This window comes from Colobus angolensis, unplaced genomic scaffold, assembly GCF_000951035.1.
Source record: "Colobus angolensis palliatus isolate OR3802 unplaced genomic scaffold, Cang.pa_1.0 Scaffold613, whole genome shotgun sequence".
NCBI lineage: Eukaryota > Metazoa > Chordata > Mammalia > Primates > Cercopithecidae > Colobus > Colobus angolensis.
Window position 1 is genome coordinate 91399 of NW_012119744.1, and position 19579 is coordinate 110977.

At 36.2% G+C, this 19579-nt stretch overlaps 1 protein-coding gene across 2 annotated transcripts in view; it reads right to left on the reverse strand.

Moving 5' to 3' along the window:
• Positions 1 to 1101: 1101 nt before the first annotated feature.
• Positions 1102 to 19579, reverse strand: part of ADGRB3 (adhesion G protein-coupled receptor B3) — a 748566-nt gene continuing 730088 nt past the window's right edge. For both annotated transcript variants that reach the window (XM_011963584.1, XM_011963583.1), the window contains 3 exons: positions 19137 to 19172; positions 7648 to 7752; positions 1102 to 1912 (listed from right to left, as the gene is read on the reverse strand). In XM_011963584.1, coding sequence (XP_011818974.1) covers positions 1724 to 1912; positions 7648 to 7752; positions 19137 to 19172 — 330 coding nt within the window. In that variant the 3' untranslated portion in view covers positions 1102 to 1723. The remainder of the gene's footprint in view (positions 1913 to 7647; positions 7753 to 19136; positions 19173 to 19579) is intronic.

A 19579-nucleotide genomic window follows, 5' to 3' on the forward strand; every position in this document is an offset into this window, starting at 1 on the left:
ATAAATAGGCTATACAATTACATTATAATTAGCATAAAAGTTATTTTATTGAAAAATCAGTCCTTAGTTATGTTATACTTTTTTGCATAATGATGTTGCTTTTATTTTTAAAATCTAATTAAAAATATACTTTTAACATCTTGACATTGAGAACATTGTAAGTTTCTGACAGGAGTTCAGCCTGAGCTGTGTGGTTTTTAAGGCTCTAGCTTAGAGGCGCACTTGAATGTTGAAGCACCGTAGTCTCCGCCTCATGGCCTGAGTGCCTTCAAGGTCGTGAAGAGCAGGAACTGATTCACTTGAGTTTGAGGCAGACCACACAGCTCAGGTTTAACCACAAACTAATCTAAATACACATTTTAGGAACTTCGAAGACCCTGGTCTCCTCTCCACCCCCCTTCCTTGCCTCAGACTAAAAAAACACATCTCAAATCATTGAAATGACCAAGAAACTGCTAAAATCCTTCCCCATGGTATTTCCTTTAATGTGTATCTGAGGGAGTGAGAGAAATTACCAGTGTGGCTTTAACACAAGCGAAGACACTAGGGACTGTTTGTGCATTTGGCTCACCTCAGGCTTCCAGAGACAATCGTTCAATCAAATACATCCACTCTCCTTTTCCTTCTGCTAGAGACTATATAGATAAAAATTTTTAAAGTCCTGAAGAAGTTCGTTTTTTTTTGTATGCGATGAAGAACTGTAGTATGAGTAGTTTCCTTTGTGAAACATGCAGTGAACTTCATTACTTAAAATTAACATTTTTCCCTGTTTTGTTTTCTGTATTGGAACTTACTGTTTTCTACTAGTTATCTTTTTGCCACAAGATAGAAAAAACATAATATTTATGTAAGAGTATGATGGCAGCAGATTTCTGACAAGCCCCATTTACATGGTACATTGTTCCAAAGAATGTTTGAGTAGAAAATACAGAAGCACTATACAAACCTATTATTACATTTGAGAAATCATTAGCCTCAAAGGAGTAATAACGGTATGCTATTAAAACCGTGAATACATTTTTAGTATCTGTATTGAAAAAAAAAATTTATAAATATGTAAATTTCTGTTCAACAAATCCAAAATAAAATGCACTAAAAAACTGATATGTAGACAAAAGTTTATTTACACCATACAACATTTTAAATATTTTATACACAGCTGCAGCAGAGAAAGCTTCTCAGAGCTTTCTAGAGAAAACTGCAATAATAAAGATGTGAAATATATTATTCATATAAAAGTGAGATTATTACTTTATTGCATTTAAAGCAATGAAGAATGTAGCTCAACAAACATTCATTTAATGACAAAAACTTTGCTTTTATATTATAAAGTAAAAAGTGTAGTAATGGCCAAACAGACTGTTATAAACTTTAAAAACTGCATAAATATATACATTGTGCTTCATGGTGAAGTTTTTTGAAAACTAAACCATATGAAGCGGTTACAACATGAATCGTTGCTTGAGGTTTATCTATAAAGATTACCTTACAAATCCATTCCACGGGTACTTACAACACAGGATGGTCAGAACTGTACACCTGGTCATCTCTCCACTAGCCTGACTAGTGAGAAGTTACCATATGAAAACACCACTGACATTTGGCACATGAAGGTCCTGACATAAGATAGTCACACTGTCCAGATAGAAATGTCAGGCTTCCCAAGTCTTAAGTGTCAGTGCAATAAATTGTTTTGTCTCTACCTCAGTCCATTTTGATTTTGTTAAACTTCTGTTTGAAAATCACCCTCTTGCACATCCAGAGGCAAATTCAGACACTTCTCCCACTCTGCCGGCCTCAGTTCCAAAGCATCCTTTGCCTCTGTGTCTAAGACATTGATTGTGGTGTAATGTGGGTATTCACTGGGGTTTTTGAAAGTGTCCCATGGATTCTTGTTTGGTGCTGGGTTTTCCTGTTGAGAAGAGAGGGAAAGAGAGTCATTTATGTGAGGACTAGGATCACCGCTAGTTGAAGTTTCCAGGAAGAGAGCGTGTTTGTAATCTTAATCCAATTTCTATGATGCAGAGATGACTTGAAAATATGGCCAACTGCGGGAAATAGTTTTGATTTTAGTTTTATTTCATTGAACAAACTGATGAATACCTTCTCTAAGTTACCCAACAATTTTCTAGGAATCAAAGGAAGTGAACACTAGTATAGAAGGCAAAGTAGGCGATGTTTTGTTTGGGGCATGTTGTGAATTGTCAGTATGGCCATATGTTGAAGTAGGAAGGAGAGTTAAGTCACCACTAAGATTAAATGTAGAAAATGTAAATATTGTGACAGAAATTTGGTGAGATTAGCAGATCTGAGGTCTTGTGGGGCATATTATTTAACAATAAAAAGTCACTCAAGGTAACAGTATTTCATTAAATAATTTAGAACACTATGCCTAGTTTTTCTCAAGAAATTAACATTTTAGAATATTTAAATGCTGCTATATTCTCTTGTTTTGTGGGTCTTTTTGTTGTAGAATACAGAGATTCACTAAAACTAATAATTATTGAAGAGATAAAATTTAACTGTTTATCTAAATTTTTTTTAAACTTTTAATTGTATACCAATGAATTCTATCAGGTTTGAAAGCTGTTTCCCTTTTGAAAATCACTGCCTTTTAATTTCTACTAGCTCTTTATTTATACTTTTCAGAATTATTAAAATGATCTTAGAAGCTTAATATTCCAATTTCCTTTTTATTTTTCATTATAGAATGTCATGTTTAGTGAGAATATTATAGTTGTTGAATGTAAGCCTTCCCTGGTCCCCAAATCTGGCCTTTAACTGATTATAACCAATTATCAAGTGAACATAAAAAAGGTACTTGAATTACTATCCAAATTCCACTCAATATATTAAACATCATCTTAAACTATGGCTAAGAAAGACAGGCAATCTGTAGAAATACTTATCATACCTAAGCCAGGTGCAGTGATGTGTGCCTGTAATTCTAGCTACATGGGAGGCTGAGGTAGGAGGATTGCTTAAGTCCAGGAGTGTGAGACCAGTCTGGGCAACATAAAAAACCCAAAACCAAAAACCAAAACAACAACAAAAACACTTATCACAACTGGAAATTAAATTAATAAAATGTTTAATGCATTAGATGTTTTCAGCACTGATTAAACTTACTCCTGAGAATATATGGGGAAGAAAGGTTAATAGTAAACATTTAATGAAAGGTTAATTTGTAGGATGTGTGGAGGGAATTAATTAATTCTGCTTTAGTCAAATGTTCTAAAGTCTCATGAATTATAGTCTTGTAGCTCTCCCTCTACCTTATCCTTCCTTTCTTTCCTCTCCTCCTCTCTGCTTCCCTTCAATCAATATTTATTTATCAGCTGCTCTGTGCCAGACACCATATTAGCTACCAGGGAGGATGAGGTCATAATCAGCATGGTCCACTAGAAAGCTCAAGATTTAAGGCCTGATACATGCAGGTCCAAATTCCAGTTCCTCCACTTCAGATGAATGTGATTTTAAACAAGTGATTTCATTTTTCTGAACCTCAGCCTGAATATCTGCAAAACAGAGATATGCTTTATATTGTGGGCCAAGGAGATGGCAGAACATGTGGATTAATGCCTACTTTGTGGGGTTGCAAAAATACAAAAAATGGGGTAACCTAGAATAATGCCTGGAGAATTTAATAAACACTCAATATATAGTAGCCATACTTATTACAGAAGGGTTTATAGTTAAATGGAGGTTAAAACATGTTAATATGTATATCTATCATCTAGGAAAAGTGCTATGGGAATTCAGAGAAGGGTAGAGAGATGGCTTCTTTATACGGGAAATACATAAAACTTTCTGAGAAAAGTGACATTAGGGCCAGAATAGAAGGATGGGCTTGGCCATGAACACATATGTGTGGTTGGAGGTCTGGTGGCTGAATGGCACACTGGGAAGTAAAAATCCAGAGAGCATGGAGATGGGAAAACCATGAGAACAGTGACTTATCTATTTTAGTTGGCATAAAAAAGAATAGCAGAAAGTAGGCAGAAGGTGAAGTGGAAGCCAGATCATAAGGGATTCTGAATGCCTGGCTACTAAATTTGGAATTTATTTTGTAGGCAATAGGGAGATGTTGAACGTTTAGGGGCACTCTGGTGAGACCTGAATCATCAAACATCAACTGAAAGGCTCACTGTTTCAAATTCTGCTGAATCAGATCCATAGTGGACTCATTTATCATAGACGAGGGTTATGTCTATAGGAGATTTCTGGGTATCCTTAGCTTGACAGAAGGTCCAATTAGCTCAATCCTGAAAGAACTCACACTGTGTAAAGTGTTAGCTCATTTGCTTGGAATATATAGGGGCTCCATTATGTGTGGAACAGATATGATTTCAAAGATCAACCATTATGGATATGTGAACTAAAATGGCCAATTTTAAACTTTGTCAGAAAATCTACATTCTAGTTTCAAATGGTATTATTGTCACTACATGACCTATTGAATTACTGAGAGGTTCTATTAGTGGGTAATACATTAATTCATAATTCATGAATTCTGGCTTTCAGCTAATCTTCCCAAGTCACTCCCAGCTCAACTGGGGTTCTCATTATTGTTCACAAATGTGTGGATGCCCTTTAAGGTTAGAGCCTTCTTTAGTGGTAAAAGAACTGCACCCAGAAGTCAGAGTGGGAACAAGATCTGCAGGGAGTAGGGAGGGACCTCGTTGTCAGCGTATGGTACCCAGGAGTGACTCATCCTCCTGTGTGTTGGGTGTGATAAGAGAGGAGCCTACAGATTCTCATACAGAAAAGTGTAATATCGTCAATGGTCCAAGTAAATGATGAACTGTGGAGCAGTCCAAAGGGATCATTGAATTTGGTGGTGAGAGCTGTAGGTGCCAGGAAAGGTTTCAATGGAGGTATAAATCTTATGATAAAAACTTCAAAGTTAGTGTAAGTCTCCGAATTTATGCAGCTGTTTTTTGTTTATGTATGTTTTGCACTTGAGTACAGAATAAAGAGTTGTAGTTAAACAGATGCATATTTGTTAAAGGCTCAAAAATTACAAATTCCATATAAGCCAACGTGCATGAAACTTCCCAAAATGCTAATTTGATCTTAAGCTGCATCAGTAGAAATAGGATGTGAGGTAAACAGAGTTCAGAGCCACCCAAAAATATGGCAGGGCTGCCTGAGCATTTCCTGTAGTTCATGGATCCAGAGCACACTGGCTGTCCACTTGTGGATAGGTTCCTCCCTCCCTCCATCCATCTATCCTTTCCTCTTTTGTCCTTTCCTTTTTTTCTTCCTTCCTCTCTCTCTTCTTTCATTCCTCTCTCTCTTCTTTCATCCCTCCTTCTTCCAATCTACCAACATTTGCGTATGAAGCAAAAAGGAGTGTGCTTATTTTTAAAAAGTAAGAATTTGCAAAAGCTACTTGGGGGAAAGAGATCTTGACTGAATAGTTTGTGAGACACACACAAAGTAAAATAGTGTCTTCCCTGGATATAAGTGTTTTCTCTTTTTTAGTGTGATTTAAATGTTTTCCTGCCTGGAAGAAAGGAAATGGAATAAAAGGTTTTTTGGTTTCTCTTTGATTCCCCAAATTTTATTATTCTATGTAATTACCATCATTTGCAGTGCCAGGCAGGTGCTGTGAGTTAGCAGCCCAGGAAAAAGAAAAAAAAAGAAAGAAAGAAAAATCCCTTTATTTGAGGTTTTAAAAAACTCTTTCTCCACACAATTATGCAATTTTTCATTAATAATGTGCCACTACAAATTATGTGACTAAATTAAGGATAATGAACTCACTCATGCTCATTATTAATCAAAACTGAATAAGGAAGTTGCATTTTTTCTCTCTCTCTTCTTAGATATTTAGGATGACAGTCAAGCAGCAATGACAACTCTATCCTCCCCACTCCTAACCTTCCAAATGGTAAATATTTATAAATCTCCTCTAGAAGAGGCATGCTGCTGCAGAGATGTGGTGTAATTAGTACACTATTTTTTGTTGTCAGGAAACTGAGATACAGATAGTTGTGCCATTAATGATTTAATACCCAGACCATACAACAAGGGGAAATTACAATCATATTATAGCAGTTAGCCAGCTGTATCTATTGCATAAGACTTTTAGATTTGTAAATACAACCCTCTCCTTTTCTAAGTAATGAAATTTCTTCAATTATTTCAACGTTAGATTTTACTATTTCAAAATGTGTAGCTAATGTGTTTAGGTCTAATCTCAATGGTGTAATTCTCATTTGCATGCTAGATAAAAATTGATAGCTTTCTATGAGGAGGAGTAGAAGAGGAAGATCCACTCATTATGAATGAAGTGTTTTCTATTTGCCTAGTATTTGATTGGTGATAACAAATAATACATGATTCCTACTTTAAGGAGAAAAATTGATGAACAAGAAACTATTAAGAGACCAATTAAGAGTTAAAGCGTATATTTCTTATAGCCTTCCTTTAACACAGTTGAACGATCACAGCTATACTATAAATCAATAGCAGCCATGATAGCTTACCACAACCGGCATTGTGCCAGTACTGAGAGGAATAAAAGAAAAACATAAACATACATAAATGCTTACTCTTTAGCTCTTCAGAAGCTAACATTACTAATCAGGAAGCTAGGGCTAAGTCTCATAAAATACATGTGGAAGAATCACTAGATTAAGAAGGCGACCAAACATCACCTACTTTAGAAAAATATAAATATTGATGTCTAGAAAAGAAGACGGACCATCCAAGGACTGCAAAGAGTATGAGGCAAAGAAAGAGCCCCACATTTGGGCGAAAGAGAAGAGCTGGTGTCAGATGGCAGTCCCAGCTCTGTCTTATAGCTGAGCCTCAGCTTCCTAACCTATAAGGTGCTTCCTAACCTACTTGCTTTTGAAAGTGTTGTAATGACTGAAGATATATATTAATTACTGTTTTCTATGCTCCATTTAGGAGGGTGAAATTGAAGTTTAGAAACCTGAGTTGGGTGACTTGCTTAAGATCAGATAGTTCTCGATTGAGCTTTCAACTAGTATATTGATTTCTAGAGTCCTACAGCGCTCTTATAATTATGTAAACTTCTGTGAAGCTATGAGTATGCCATAAACATAGTAACTGTACAAAGTTATTTTATTTGACGAAGTCCTGTACTAAGATTGTAATAGTGTGAATGAATGAGAAGAGAATGGTCACGATTAATAACCAGAGTCCCCAGTGTTGATGTGTGTATGAAAATTCCTACCAAAAAATAAGCAAATCTCCTGGAGACAAAAATCTATTACTCTGGTTTCAGGTAACAACTTCATATACACAAAACAATTACATTTATGTCAGACATTCAAATGAAAATGGAAATATTAACCCAAAGGGATATTCGAAAAGAAAATTAATTTTAACTCTGATAGTAAAATGATCAGATGAAGCCAACATAGTTTTGATATGTAACCAATTCTAATTAAAGCTTATAAATGAGGATATGTGAAATATCAATAAAATGCCTAAAGATTCTGCCATTCCTAATTTGTCTTGGTAGGCTTTCCAAAGTACGTTTTCGAGGCTTATACTTTTTTTTCTATGTAGGCTCATTTTGTGTTCCCACGATAAGGAGGTCCTAGAAGGCAGGAATAATATCTGGCATCATGCATCTTCTACTCAGGCATTGAAGCAAAGCATACTTACCATACTGCTCGTATTTGGTATATCCCGAAATCTGTCCAAAGTTTGAAATTTCTGATTTAGCTCTTGAAATAGTTCCATATGCCTCTTCCTTGTATGCATGACCTTCTGCAAAAGAGAACAAGATAGCTCTCATCCCCAAACTTGATGTATGTTTTTCAAACAAGAGATTCAATATTTTTGCTTAATAAGGATAATCAAGTTTGGCAGGAACCAGGAGGTCCTATAAGATGCACAAATGCAAATAAGTTGCACCAAATCATTGTCTCATATTCAGCACTTCTTACACATTAAGAATTGGCTTTTTCTTTCACTTACAAGACTACAAAAAAAAAAAAAAAGGTTTTCTTGTGGGTACATTAAAAATGTACCAGTCATTTCTGAGTAAGATTTTCATTATTCAAAAGTTAAAGCTGTTTTACAAAAACAGTTATAATATTTTTAAAATGTTTAAAAACTCGAACTGGTAAAGCACCTAGTCCAGGCCGGGTGCGGTGGCTCAAGCCTGTAATCCCAGCACTTTGGGAGGCCGAGACGGGTGGATCACGAGGTCAGGAGATCGAGACTATCCTGGCTAACACGGTGAAACCCTGTCTCTACTAAAAAAATACAAAAAAACTGGCCGGGCGATGTGGCGGGAGCCTGTAGTCCCAGCTACTCGGGAGGCTGAGGCAGGAGAATGGCGTAAACCCGGGAGGCGGAGCTTGCAGTGAGCTGAGATCCGGCCACTGCACTCCAGCCCGGGATACAGAGCGAGACTCCGTCTCAAAAAAAAATGCACCTAGTCCCTGATGTTTGTCATGAGAAATACTACTTTTTTATGTCTTATTTCTGTAAACACTAAAATCCTAGTTGGCTCTACTAAAGTGGGAGCAAAATCCCAAACCCTGCCATTAAGGCTGAATCAAAGCACTAACGTGTCTGGAATATACGTGGGATGTAAAACCTTGCATTTTCCATGTGCATAATGATTAAGTTTCATAGGAGGCAAATTTGACCCATAGATTTCATCAATTTGTTTAAGAGATGGTACAGATTCTTAACAATTAGGGTTCAGAGCATAAATTGTGTGGCTGATATGCTTCCAAAATCACAGATACAAATATATTCATACTTCTCATCCCTGGTTACACCCTTTCTCCCAGCTTCACCATAACTCAACAAATGGAGTCAAATAAAAATGACCTTGGGGTAAGTATCATGGGCTGAATCTTGTTCAATTACAGATCATTTAAGAACCCCAAAGAAGAAGAGTTAGATAATAAGTACCCTGTATTTGTAATTGTTATTTTAAAGGAGAAAATGTCTTCCTCCGTTTTGATTTTTTAAAGTTAAAAATCAATATTTTGGTGATTCTCCAAGATGATGCCTTCATATTTTGTAAGATTTTACTGTATTTTAAGCATATGCCTCATAACTTACCATTTGTGCATGTGGTTTGCATAGGTATATTATATCTATGTTTAAACTAGAATTTGAACATTTGGTCCATTGTTTTAATTAGCAAATATTTTCAAAAATAAGGATTTGTTTTGAAAAAGAAATATATATTTGGGAGAGCTGTAATGCCTAATTTCCTTCTAAAAGACACTGCAGAGAAACACTTTACCTCCTTGAGGAAAAGGAAAAGGGCAAAAGACAAAAACAATGGAATCTTTAACACATTAAAAAAGCCTGTTCTCTCCTACACAAGTTTAATTTCCTATATTTAATAAATATGTATCTAGGTAATACATTGTTTAGCTCATTTCTTTCCTTTCACTAGCCTACTTTTATGTGAGAGATTTCTGCCATTTTATGTCTTGCAACAATCAGTTTCTGTCTTTGCTCCTTTTGGCTCTAGGAGTTGGCTGTGTGAGAATCAGGTGTTTGAGGACAAGAACATGGCAACATTACTCATGATAGGGACATGAAACATAGCAAGCAATTATAGAGCGATTAACTTCCTATCAGTTTGGGGGAAAATATACAAAACAGATTTGCAGGATTAATAGAGAAACACCAGGCAAACATAATTTGACTAGTGATGGCTTGTGGGGATTTAGGAGAGACAGGATTTGCATAAGCAGCTCAATGGGGAGATTTTGAGGACCCTGTCAGTTGCAAACATAAAGTAGCACATTCTTTCCTTCGGGAGACAAGCACTTTCATGCAGTACCAGGTTCTAAGACACTGATTAAAATATGGATTTTTGTATAAGGAACACTTAAAAAAAAAACTATTGTAGTTAGAAAACTGGATCTGCTTCTAACTTACAAATTTCATTTTTCATAGTAGTGAATCTTTTTCTATGGAATTATTTTCTTCTATGGTACAGTAGGGGTGATGTACTGACATTTTTCTAGAGATATTTTATTCCATCATTTAATACATACTTACGAGCATCACATATTGTGCTAGATGCTCAGGTAATGATGTTGCACAAAATCTGATTGAGTTCCTGATCTCTTGTAGTTTGAAATCTAATGGAGGACACAGGCATAATAATTCAAATAAATGTAAAACTGTAAGTGTGATAAAGAAAACATATGGTGCTGCTATGAAAGTGATAGGATAATTTGCTAAGATAAATCCAAGTGAGGCAATTCCCTCATTTTAATGTATCCATTTTTAATTTGAAATTCCTCGAATTAGTTATTCCCATGGTCTTATTTGTCTATCCTCTCTTTTCCATTTTCTAGGATTCAGAAAATTTCTAGCTTAATTTTTAAGTCTATGCTGGAATCCCCTCTTTCAATGGGATCTTTCTTTTTCAAGTACAAGAAACTCATTCTCTTCTAAGACAGTTGATGCCAAAGGCATAGCGCCCTTATTTTGAGATGAGCATCTGATGATTTCTGTTTGTGAAGTCCCCAACTCTCCTTCATCTTGTAAGGATTCTGACTTTGCTTTGGGGAACTATACCTTCCCATGCTGCTGGAAATGTCCGTTGACATTCCTACTATTCTCTGGCCAAGAGGTGAATTATTCCGTCCCCTTCCAACAGTTACTTCATTAGTCAAAGTCACCTAATGTTTGTTGCTGCCAAATACACTAGATAAAGCATTTTTAAGAAGCAAACCAAGCATCAAATACATTCCATGGAAAAGAAGATATACTAGCTGATTGGAGGTTTTATAATTATATTCTGATTGAATGGGTAGTACCTAATTCAGAACTGGGTGGATCATATTTCAAATAATTGGATTGCTATGAAAGTCTAAAAAGTATACAGGAAAAATATAAAGGTATGCTGGTCACCAATATGGTATAACCAGAAACCATTTTGATATTTTCTACATGGGTTTATTAAAGCTATTCTGATTAATAAAGCTCAAGGACACTGAAATGAATATGGAAGCAAATGAAAAATGTGTAAGCTGAAATATGGGGCCCTTGCTACCTAGAAACATTAATGGCAAATACATCCGCATGTCAAATATTCATTCTAATTTGAAACTGCCACCTTAACACGGCCAGAAATAACCATAGCAATGATGGCATGGATTTCTGGCAGAAGTATCACATTATAGCTCTCACTGTCTCACTGACAACTCATGTCTCTGACATGAACTCAGTTTGATTGTCCATGCATGATTTCTTCTTGTTCATAGACTCAGGTAGATCACCCAGCCTTTAAAATAAAGAAGATTCCACTGATAAGAATGCCAGCTTCACAGTGAACACTGGAGAGTTTATAACCCAACAATATTCTGGGGCAACAACTTAGGTGTGGCTTTAGTTTTCACATGTACTAAAGGTTTCCTCTTATTTATTTACTTGTATGAGTATTTCTTTGTAGCACTGATGCCTCTAATGAGTTGCCACTTGCTTAGAAGTTTTCATGCTTATAAATCTGTTGGTCTATTTCATTTGGCTATTTTTTTATGTTTAGTGACATTAGGGTTTATCTGATTGCCTTTTTCTTTCTTTTCTAATTTAAGATCCCTGTTTTTTAAAGAAATCGACTTCTGTCAAAAACTGAACTTATAACTGAGTTTTCAAAAGGTGTAATAATGAGAAAATTCTAACCTGTGGATTTTCTATTTAAATAAAGACATATTCTGATTGACAATATCTACATATCTATAGAATTCAGGTGGCTGTCAAATATTATATGCATCTTTTGCAATAAAGATAAGAGCATGATAATGTTTCCTTGCATTCATATTAACATCATGCAACATTTCTGGAAGCTGCATATGAATCCCTATCCTGAGAGGACCACCAATCTAACTGCACAAAAAATATGCTCTCCTGAATAGCTTATTTCAAAAGACCCCTTTCCTTTTATACATTTTAAATGCAAGAGAATTAGTCTTTGCAGTCCTTTAATTGTTGATATTAGAGAAAAAGTGATGCTATAAAATAAAGCACATTCATCGTATTTCAGATATTTGAGAAAAATGCGGATGGAAAGCCACCTGTATGTCTGGAGTAAGTGCTATATCCCAAGAACTCTCCTAGACCATTTAAATACTTGGAATATATCAAGTCTGATAGCATATTTCTCCAAGTTGGATCTAGAGAAATGCATATTTAGATCTCAGTTGTATCACTTTTGAGTTGTGTGGTCTGAAGCGTAAAATCTAATCTCCTTTTAGTCCCAGTTTCAGTAATCAGACTTACCTTGCAGGGTAATTTTGAAGATTTAAAAAAGGATATAAAACACTTATCACTAGGCCACACAGATAAAAGCCACTTAAGAAATGGCAGCCATTATTATCTTTCTTAATCCTCACAATAACTCTGGGAGGTAAAGCCATTATCTCCACTTTACTGATTAGAAAACTTAAGCTCAAGGAGGCTAAGTAAGTTTCTCAAGCTCACACAAGTGGTGAGCAAGCTGGAATTCTTTCTCAATTCCACATCAATTCTCTTTGCTTGCTGCTATCTTAGATGTATCTCATAGATCCAGGGAGCACTCTTCTTTAGACTATTCAGGTTTGTAATTATGTCTTGTTAAAATGGAAAATGAGACAAAACAATCCAGGATGGGCTAGGTACTCTCTGTAGTGAGCCCATAAGCTCTACAGATATTGACCATCCTGCAGCTATTCCATAGTACTGCAATTATATTTTTCATGGCTGGTCTTCATATTTTGTCTCTGAACAGTTCCTGGGCAATGACTTATTTGTCTGTATATCACTGGCACCTAGCACAGCATCTGGCATTCAGCAGGTGCTCAATGAAAGCATACTGAATACCTTAAATGAACAAGACAGCACAGGCATATAGGCCACGGAAGGCGACTGCAATATGGAAGGCCATTATAAATGTCGTCTTCTCTTCTTCTATAAGAGGTCTTCCCAATGGAAGAATGGCTCATTTACTGGCCCCAGACAGGAGCTTTGCCTCCTCATTCTGATTTTATTGTGTTCCTTTCTTTTCAATACAAATGGCTTATAAACGGGCTTAGAACAAACTGTTCACAGTTTTTCACTTTTAATTCATAGGTGTGAATCACAGAGTTGAAGCTTAAGTCTGAATTATATATCAGAGAGGTAGTTACTGTATACAGATTTTAGAAGCTGAAATAAACTGTTAGAGAAAGTTGGAGAATCTCCTAGCCATTAACTTTATAGTGTGAGGTCTAGAAATCATGGGCTGATGGGAATTATAAACCAGTTTCCATAAATTACGTTTTCCAGCCTTAGAACTTTATACACCTACAATGCCATTGCCCATATCTGCTAAGATGAACCTGTAGTTCTTCTTCTTCTTTATTGGTTTGCATGAGCCCTGCAAGGGGTGGAAAATTGTGACAACTTCCTCCCCATCATAAGGGTCATGGCCAACATTTCTAACCTCCACCACAAAAGACAAGGGTGGCTTAGAGAATTTCTTTGTGGCTGGCTTCTAGATGAAAAGGTACGGGAAGGTTAGAGTAAACTTTTTTAATTTTTTTGTCTTGTTTTGGGGAAAAGAAGTTCTACTTACTATGATCCGATTTGGTGAAGAGGAATTCTGGTATCTATGACTTACTTTGGAGGAGAATAAGGGGCCAGTGACAGGAGGGAAAGAGAAGATCAGAGAGATCCTGGTTCTGAGGTTGCTTCTGAGGCCTTTCAATGTTCTTAGTTCAAAGCACTCAGTATGCCAAAGCACCATACTCTGGGCTACCATTTTCTGAGCCCTGTATTCCTCTCTCCAGAGTAGGTTGTTGAATATTAGCCTAAAGTGAATGTCAAAACTCTTATTAAGGAAACAATGCACACTAGGGATTTAGCTTAGTTCCTAAAGCAGTGTTGTGAAACGGGGATGATTTCCTTGGCTGGAGTCTCAACGTTTCCCTCACATGGAACTATGGAACTTGTAGACCCATTTTCAATGTCTATGTTTCTTTTCTTCTCTTTCCTTTTGTTTTTTTTTTTGAGACGGAGTTTCACTCTGTCATCCAGGCTGGAGTGCAGTGGCATGATCTCGGCTCACTGCAAGCTCTGCTTCCTGGGTTCACGCCATTCTTCTGCCTCAGCCTCCCGAGTAGTTGGGACTACAGGTGCCCGCCAGCATGCCTGGCTAATTTTTTGCATTTTTAGTAGAGACAGGGTTTCACTGTGTTAGCCAGAATGGTCTCGATCTCCTGACCTCGTGATCCACCCGCCTCGGCCTCCCAAAGTGCTGGGATTACAAGCGTGAGCCACTGCACCCAGCCTCAGTGTCTATGTTTCAAATATGTTTCTGTTTGAATAAATACGATGCCAGAGTTTAAAACAAACTAGATAAAGGGTCTGAAAACAGCAAAAATTAGTTGCATATTTTTTTTATTTTGCCACTGTCAATCCTGAGTGTCCTTGCTGTAAATGCATAATTTTGCAACAGTTTAAATTTAGTAATATATATATTAAAAAAGATGGCTATTGTCTAGGACTAAATTGCTCAAACTTTTCCTCTAAAAGTACCCAGATTGCCTAATGGAGTGCCCTTACTGCTAGGGCTCAGGGACACAGCAGGCAGAAGTTTGCTAAGAACAAGACATTTCTTTGAAATTTTATGCCTTATATATTTTGATTTTTATGTCACAATTTAGCTGTGTTTATAGTGATATTGAATTAAAATAAATGATATCTTTCTTTGCTATTATCACCCAAATCTCCTTGTAAAAAATCAAGCCCCCATGAAAATGGGGATTTGTGATTACCCTGTGTCTGTGTCTTCTTTTGCCTTCTGTCCACCATCACTGTCTCCCAGTTTGAGAAGTATGAAAATAGTGGAGGTATGGAGCTCATTAAAAACTCAAAGAAACATCCTAAAATGTTTTTAAAAGGTTACATAGGCCAGGCACAGTAGATCATGCTTATAATCCCAGTATTTTGGGAGGCTGAGGCAAGGGAATCACATGAGCCCTGGAGTTTGAGACTGACCTAGGCAACACGGTAAGACGCTATCTCTAAAAAAAACAAAACAAAACATAAATTAGCCAAGCATGGTAGCACAGGCGTGTGGTCCCAGCTATTAGGAGGCTGACGTGAGAGGATTTCTTGAACCCAGGAGGCAGAGGTTGCAACGAGCCAAGATTGCACCACTGCACTGCAGTGTGAATAACAAAGCCAGCCTCTGTCTTTAAAAAAAAAAAAAAAAAAAGCTATGTACTTTTCATGAAAAACTGAAAATTTTTATCTCTGCATTTTTGGAAGTGAAGATTAAAAAAAAAATCTATATGACAAGTATATGGATACCAGTTTTTTTGTTATTGTTGCTTGTTTTTACTTTTTTTGAGATTGAGTCTCACTTTGTTGTCCAGGCTGAAGTGCAGTGGCCTGATCTTGGTTCACTGCAACCTCCATCTCCTGGGTTCAATTGATTCTCCTGCCTCAGCCTCCCAAGTAGCTGGGATTACAGGCATGCACCACCATGCCCAGTTAATTTTTGTATTTTCAGTAGAGACCTGGTTTCATGGATACTTCTCTATCCATATATTTTTAACATAGAATGGATACTGTTATCTATTAGTGTTTCAGAATGAATGCCTGCAATTGTGTTTCTGGGAATTTTTTTTTTTTTTTGAGACGGAATCTCGCTCTGTCGCCCGGGCTGGAGTGCAGTGGCCAGCAAACTACACCTCCCGGGTTTACGCCATTCTCCTGCCTCAGCCTCCCGAGTAGCTGGGACTACAGACGCCCGCCACCTCGCCCGGCTAGCTTTTTGTATTTTTTAGTAGAGACGGGGTTTCACCGTGTTAGCCAGGATGGTCTCGATCTCCTGACCTCGTGATCCGCCCGTCTCGGCCTCCCAAAGTGCTGGGATTACAGGCTTGAGCCACCGCGCCCGGCCGTTTCTGGGAATTCTTAGAGCCCAAATCTCGACACAAGACAGACAATTAGAACAACTTACCTAATTGTCTGTTTTAACATCATATTAGGAACCTTTATTCTAAAATATTAAAATGGAACTCACCCTGACTAGATGTCTTCTTGATTTTCCTAGTTCTGTTACTGGTACTAGCAGACACCCAGGCTCAGAACCGGAGAGTCTTCTTTTTTCTGCTCCCTCACCCTTTCACCCTATGTTCAGTTAAGGACCAAATTCCATAGATTCTGCCTCTGCAGAGTCTTCTCATTGCTTTCTCTTCCTACCACCTCCAGGAAGTGGACTTTCATTACCTACCACATTAGCCAATCCTAATTGGTATTTCTGCTTCTCCTTTCACCCTGCTATACAATCTATCCTCCCTGTTACTGACATACTCATCTTTTTAAAACCCAGAGTATAGCAAATCATTCTGCACTGAAACAGCAACAACAAGCAAACAAAATATAATAGAAAAAGCTTAGCAGCTTTTAGTAGCAAATTAAATAAAAATCCCTCCTGGAGTACAAGGCATGGTTTCTAAATTACTCACTTTAGTCTCTTCTTCCATAGACCCCTGCTTAGGTAAATTTTGACTTACTTGTTGTTTCTTAAGAATATCACAGATTAGCCAACCTACATGCCTTTTCCTCCTCCTAGAATTTCTACCTGCCATTTTTCTATCTCCTTGAGTTATATCTAATGTGGATATCTTTGAAATTCAGTGTGGCTATCTTTGAAATGTCTCTTCCATTGTCGTCCATTTTTAATGCTAGTCTCTGCCTTAACTCGGGTACAGTGTCCAATAACATGTTGTTAAAGCAAACTGGATGGAAAAGTAATTCAATTTTTTCACCATTTTAAAAAATAATTCATGAATGCTTATTAGGTACTAGGATCTCTGGAACTGGGCATACAATTCAATAAGGCATTTGGTTACAGAACACAAGAATATCACTGCAGTATTTTCTGTATACTTTCCAGAAAGCAAGAATCCAGAAATGCAATGCTGTTCTGGAGACTGGCTGCATGAAAGGGCTATTCCCCTGGTATGACATTAACTAGCCATAAGAGTTTTAGGGATATATGAGTTGGCAGAATATTATCATAGTGTGTAGACTCTGGGGAGTGTGTTAGGCTTAAAGCCTGAAACAAAGATGCTTTCAGAAGTCCAAGAGGCAGTCTGTCAGTGGCAAAATGTTTAAGCTGGCCATTGTATGATAAAGCTTGCAGGGGGCGCAGGAGGATCAGAGAGCTTGATAAAAATTCAATTAATCTAGCCTGAATTAAGAGGGGGACAAGCTGGACTTTCCCTCAAGAACCACCCACAAAATATAAATAGACTGTATTACAATTCATTAGCATTTATATCTGGCAATAAGTTTTCTAAACACAATCCATGAAATATCGGCCACATAACTGCTACAGCACATAAAACTAAGGGAAATAGCTCTAAACAATTTGTAGGGTAAAAGTAATGTCTCAAAGTTCCCACCTGCCCCCACCAAATTTTGACACCTATGGTAAACATGCAGTGATTATAGCAATTCAAGAGCTAAAGACATGTCTGGGGTTCTCGTGTTGCAATTTCTCTTCTTTATCAGGAAATGTTTTATTAACAACATGGTTTTATGGGTGGAATACTAAGCATAGAAATAAGTATAAGCTTAAGGAATCTGCTACCAGTTGCCATAGAGAATAGATGAAAAAAGAATAGTTTTTCTAATGCTCCAAGTGACACAGTATGATTAGATTTCTTTTCAGTGTTTTTGATTATATAACTTAGGTTGGTTGAATTGAGGCTTAAATTTAGATCTAGTTGTTTTTTTTTTTTACTATATTTTGCCACTGATGCCTAGGTGGGTTAATTCCTTCCTCCTCTCTTTTATACTAACATAACAATTTATTGCTTTTAGACAAGAATATATATACTGTCCGATTCTCTATTTCTGGCTACCTGAAGAATTAATATTAAAAAGCCATAAAATATCTGTTCTTGAAAGGCACTAAATAATCTAAAGGCAAAGATTGCTGAATATTGTCTATTCAAATTTATATTCTTGATACTTTTATGCTAAAAACTTTGGATGCAATAAAATATATATTCAGTGCTAAGTTACTACAATGAGGCTGCATCAGTATTAAAACTTTCTATTTAATCATAGATAAAAGATTCCTTATCATTACTTTGTATCTTGTAGTCTGAAATGTTACTGAAAATAACCAGTTATCCTTGGACTCCATTCAGGGTAAAACCATTGTTGACCATTGCAGTAAATAAAAACAAGTCTTAGTTTTGACACATGATGTACATTGTAGAGCTACAAAATTCATCTAAATAAACGAAATGACTGAACTAGGAGTAGTTAGCATGTCCTGGGAGGCTTCTGTAATTTTAGGAGTATCAATTAAGAGTATTGAGTTCTATGTATGTATCACAAGGGTACAAATATACTGGAGGAATATGTAATGTATTGTATCCAATTATGTTAGCAGACTGTGAATCATATTCAATTATCAACATACAGAAGTACATTTTATATGATGCTTAAACATCATTAATTTTGTGTTTAGCATAACCTCCTCAGACGTTATGATTTCAGTAGTTTGCAGTAACAGTATTATAGCATCAATATAAATTCAATGTAAATTGGAAAATGAAAATTTTCATCTTGTTTGTATCTGTGAAAAGGCATTTACTAAACACAGGAGCACATTGAATCAATAGTTTCTGTTGAAAAAAAAGCATCTGAATGTACCACAGAGAACCTAAATAGCCGGAATCAGAAGATGAAACAAGTAATTTTCAGCGAAAGCCTAGCTAACCAGCCTAAGCATGTTCACAGGATCTCTTCAGGTAGTCACTGAAGTAAAACCAAAAAAATTGCTTTAAATATAAAAATCAGGAAGCTGACATTCCCCCTCCCTACAAACTGAATCAACCAGGTTCAGCTCCTAACATAAATTGTTCACTTATCTTAGTATGTATAAAACAGATTCCTCATTTGTTCAGAAAATCTCAGTTTAGCATATACTTAAAGTAATTCAAAGTTTAAAAATTTCATGCTATATAAGATAAATTTTAATTAAAATGTTTGACTTATTTAATTAAATTAGTACATAATATCCTTACATGGCTGCATAGAGTCCTAATCTTTAAGTAATTATATATCAATTTTGAATTCAAATAATTAAAATTCTAAAATAATTCATATAAACTTACCTCAAAGTCAAGGTCTGAATATCGTGATTTTCTTCTCTGTAAGATATATTTTTAAAAAGAAGGAAAAAAACCAATAAAGTTATGTTTAGTCACTCAAACAAAATGAAAAATCATCATTTTCATTAAAGATAATCCTGCTTGTTTTATACATATTTCCTTCACATAAGGAAAAATGTAAAATATTATGAAATTTTCATGAATCATGAAAAATTTTATGATTTCAAAATATTCTGTTCACAATTTTCTGTTTCCACTCTGAACTTCTTTTAAAATTGAAGAATATAAAAATACAGAATATTTCTCATTTTGACCTCTTAACCCTAATTTTTAGTAAGGAGAAATTGTTCCTATGAAAACTCAGAGATTTCAATCTTGAAAGAGACTTTAGGCTTACTACAGCAAAACTACAGACAAACAAGATTAAAAGTTGTATAGGAAAAATT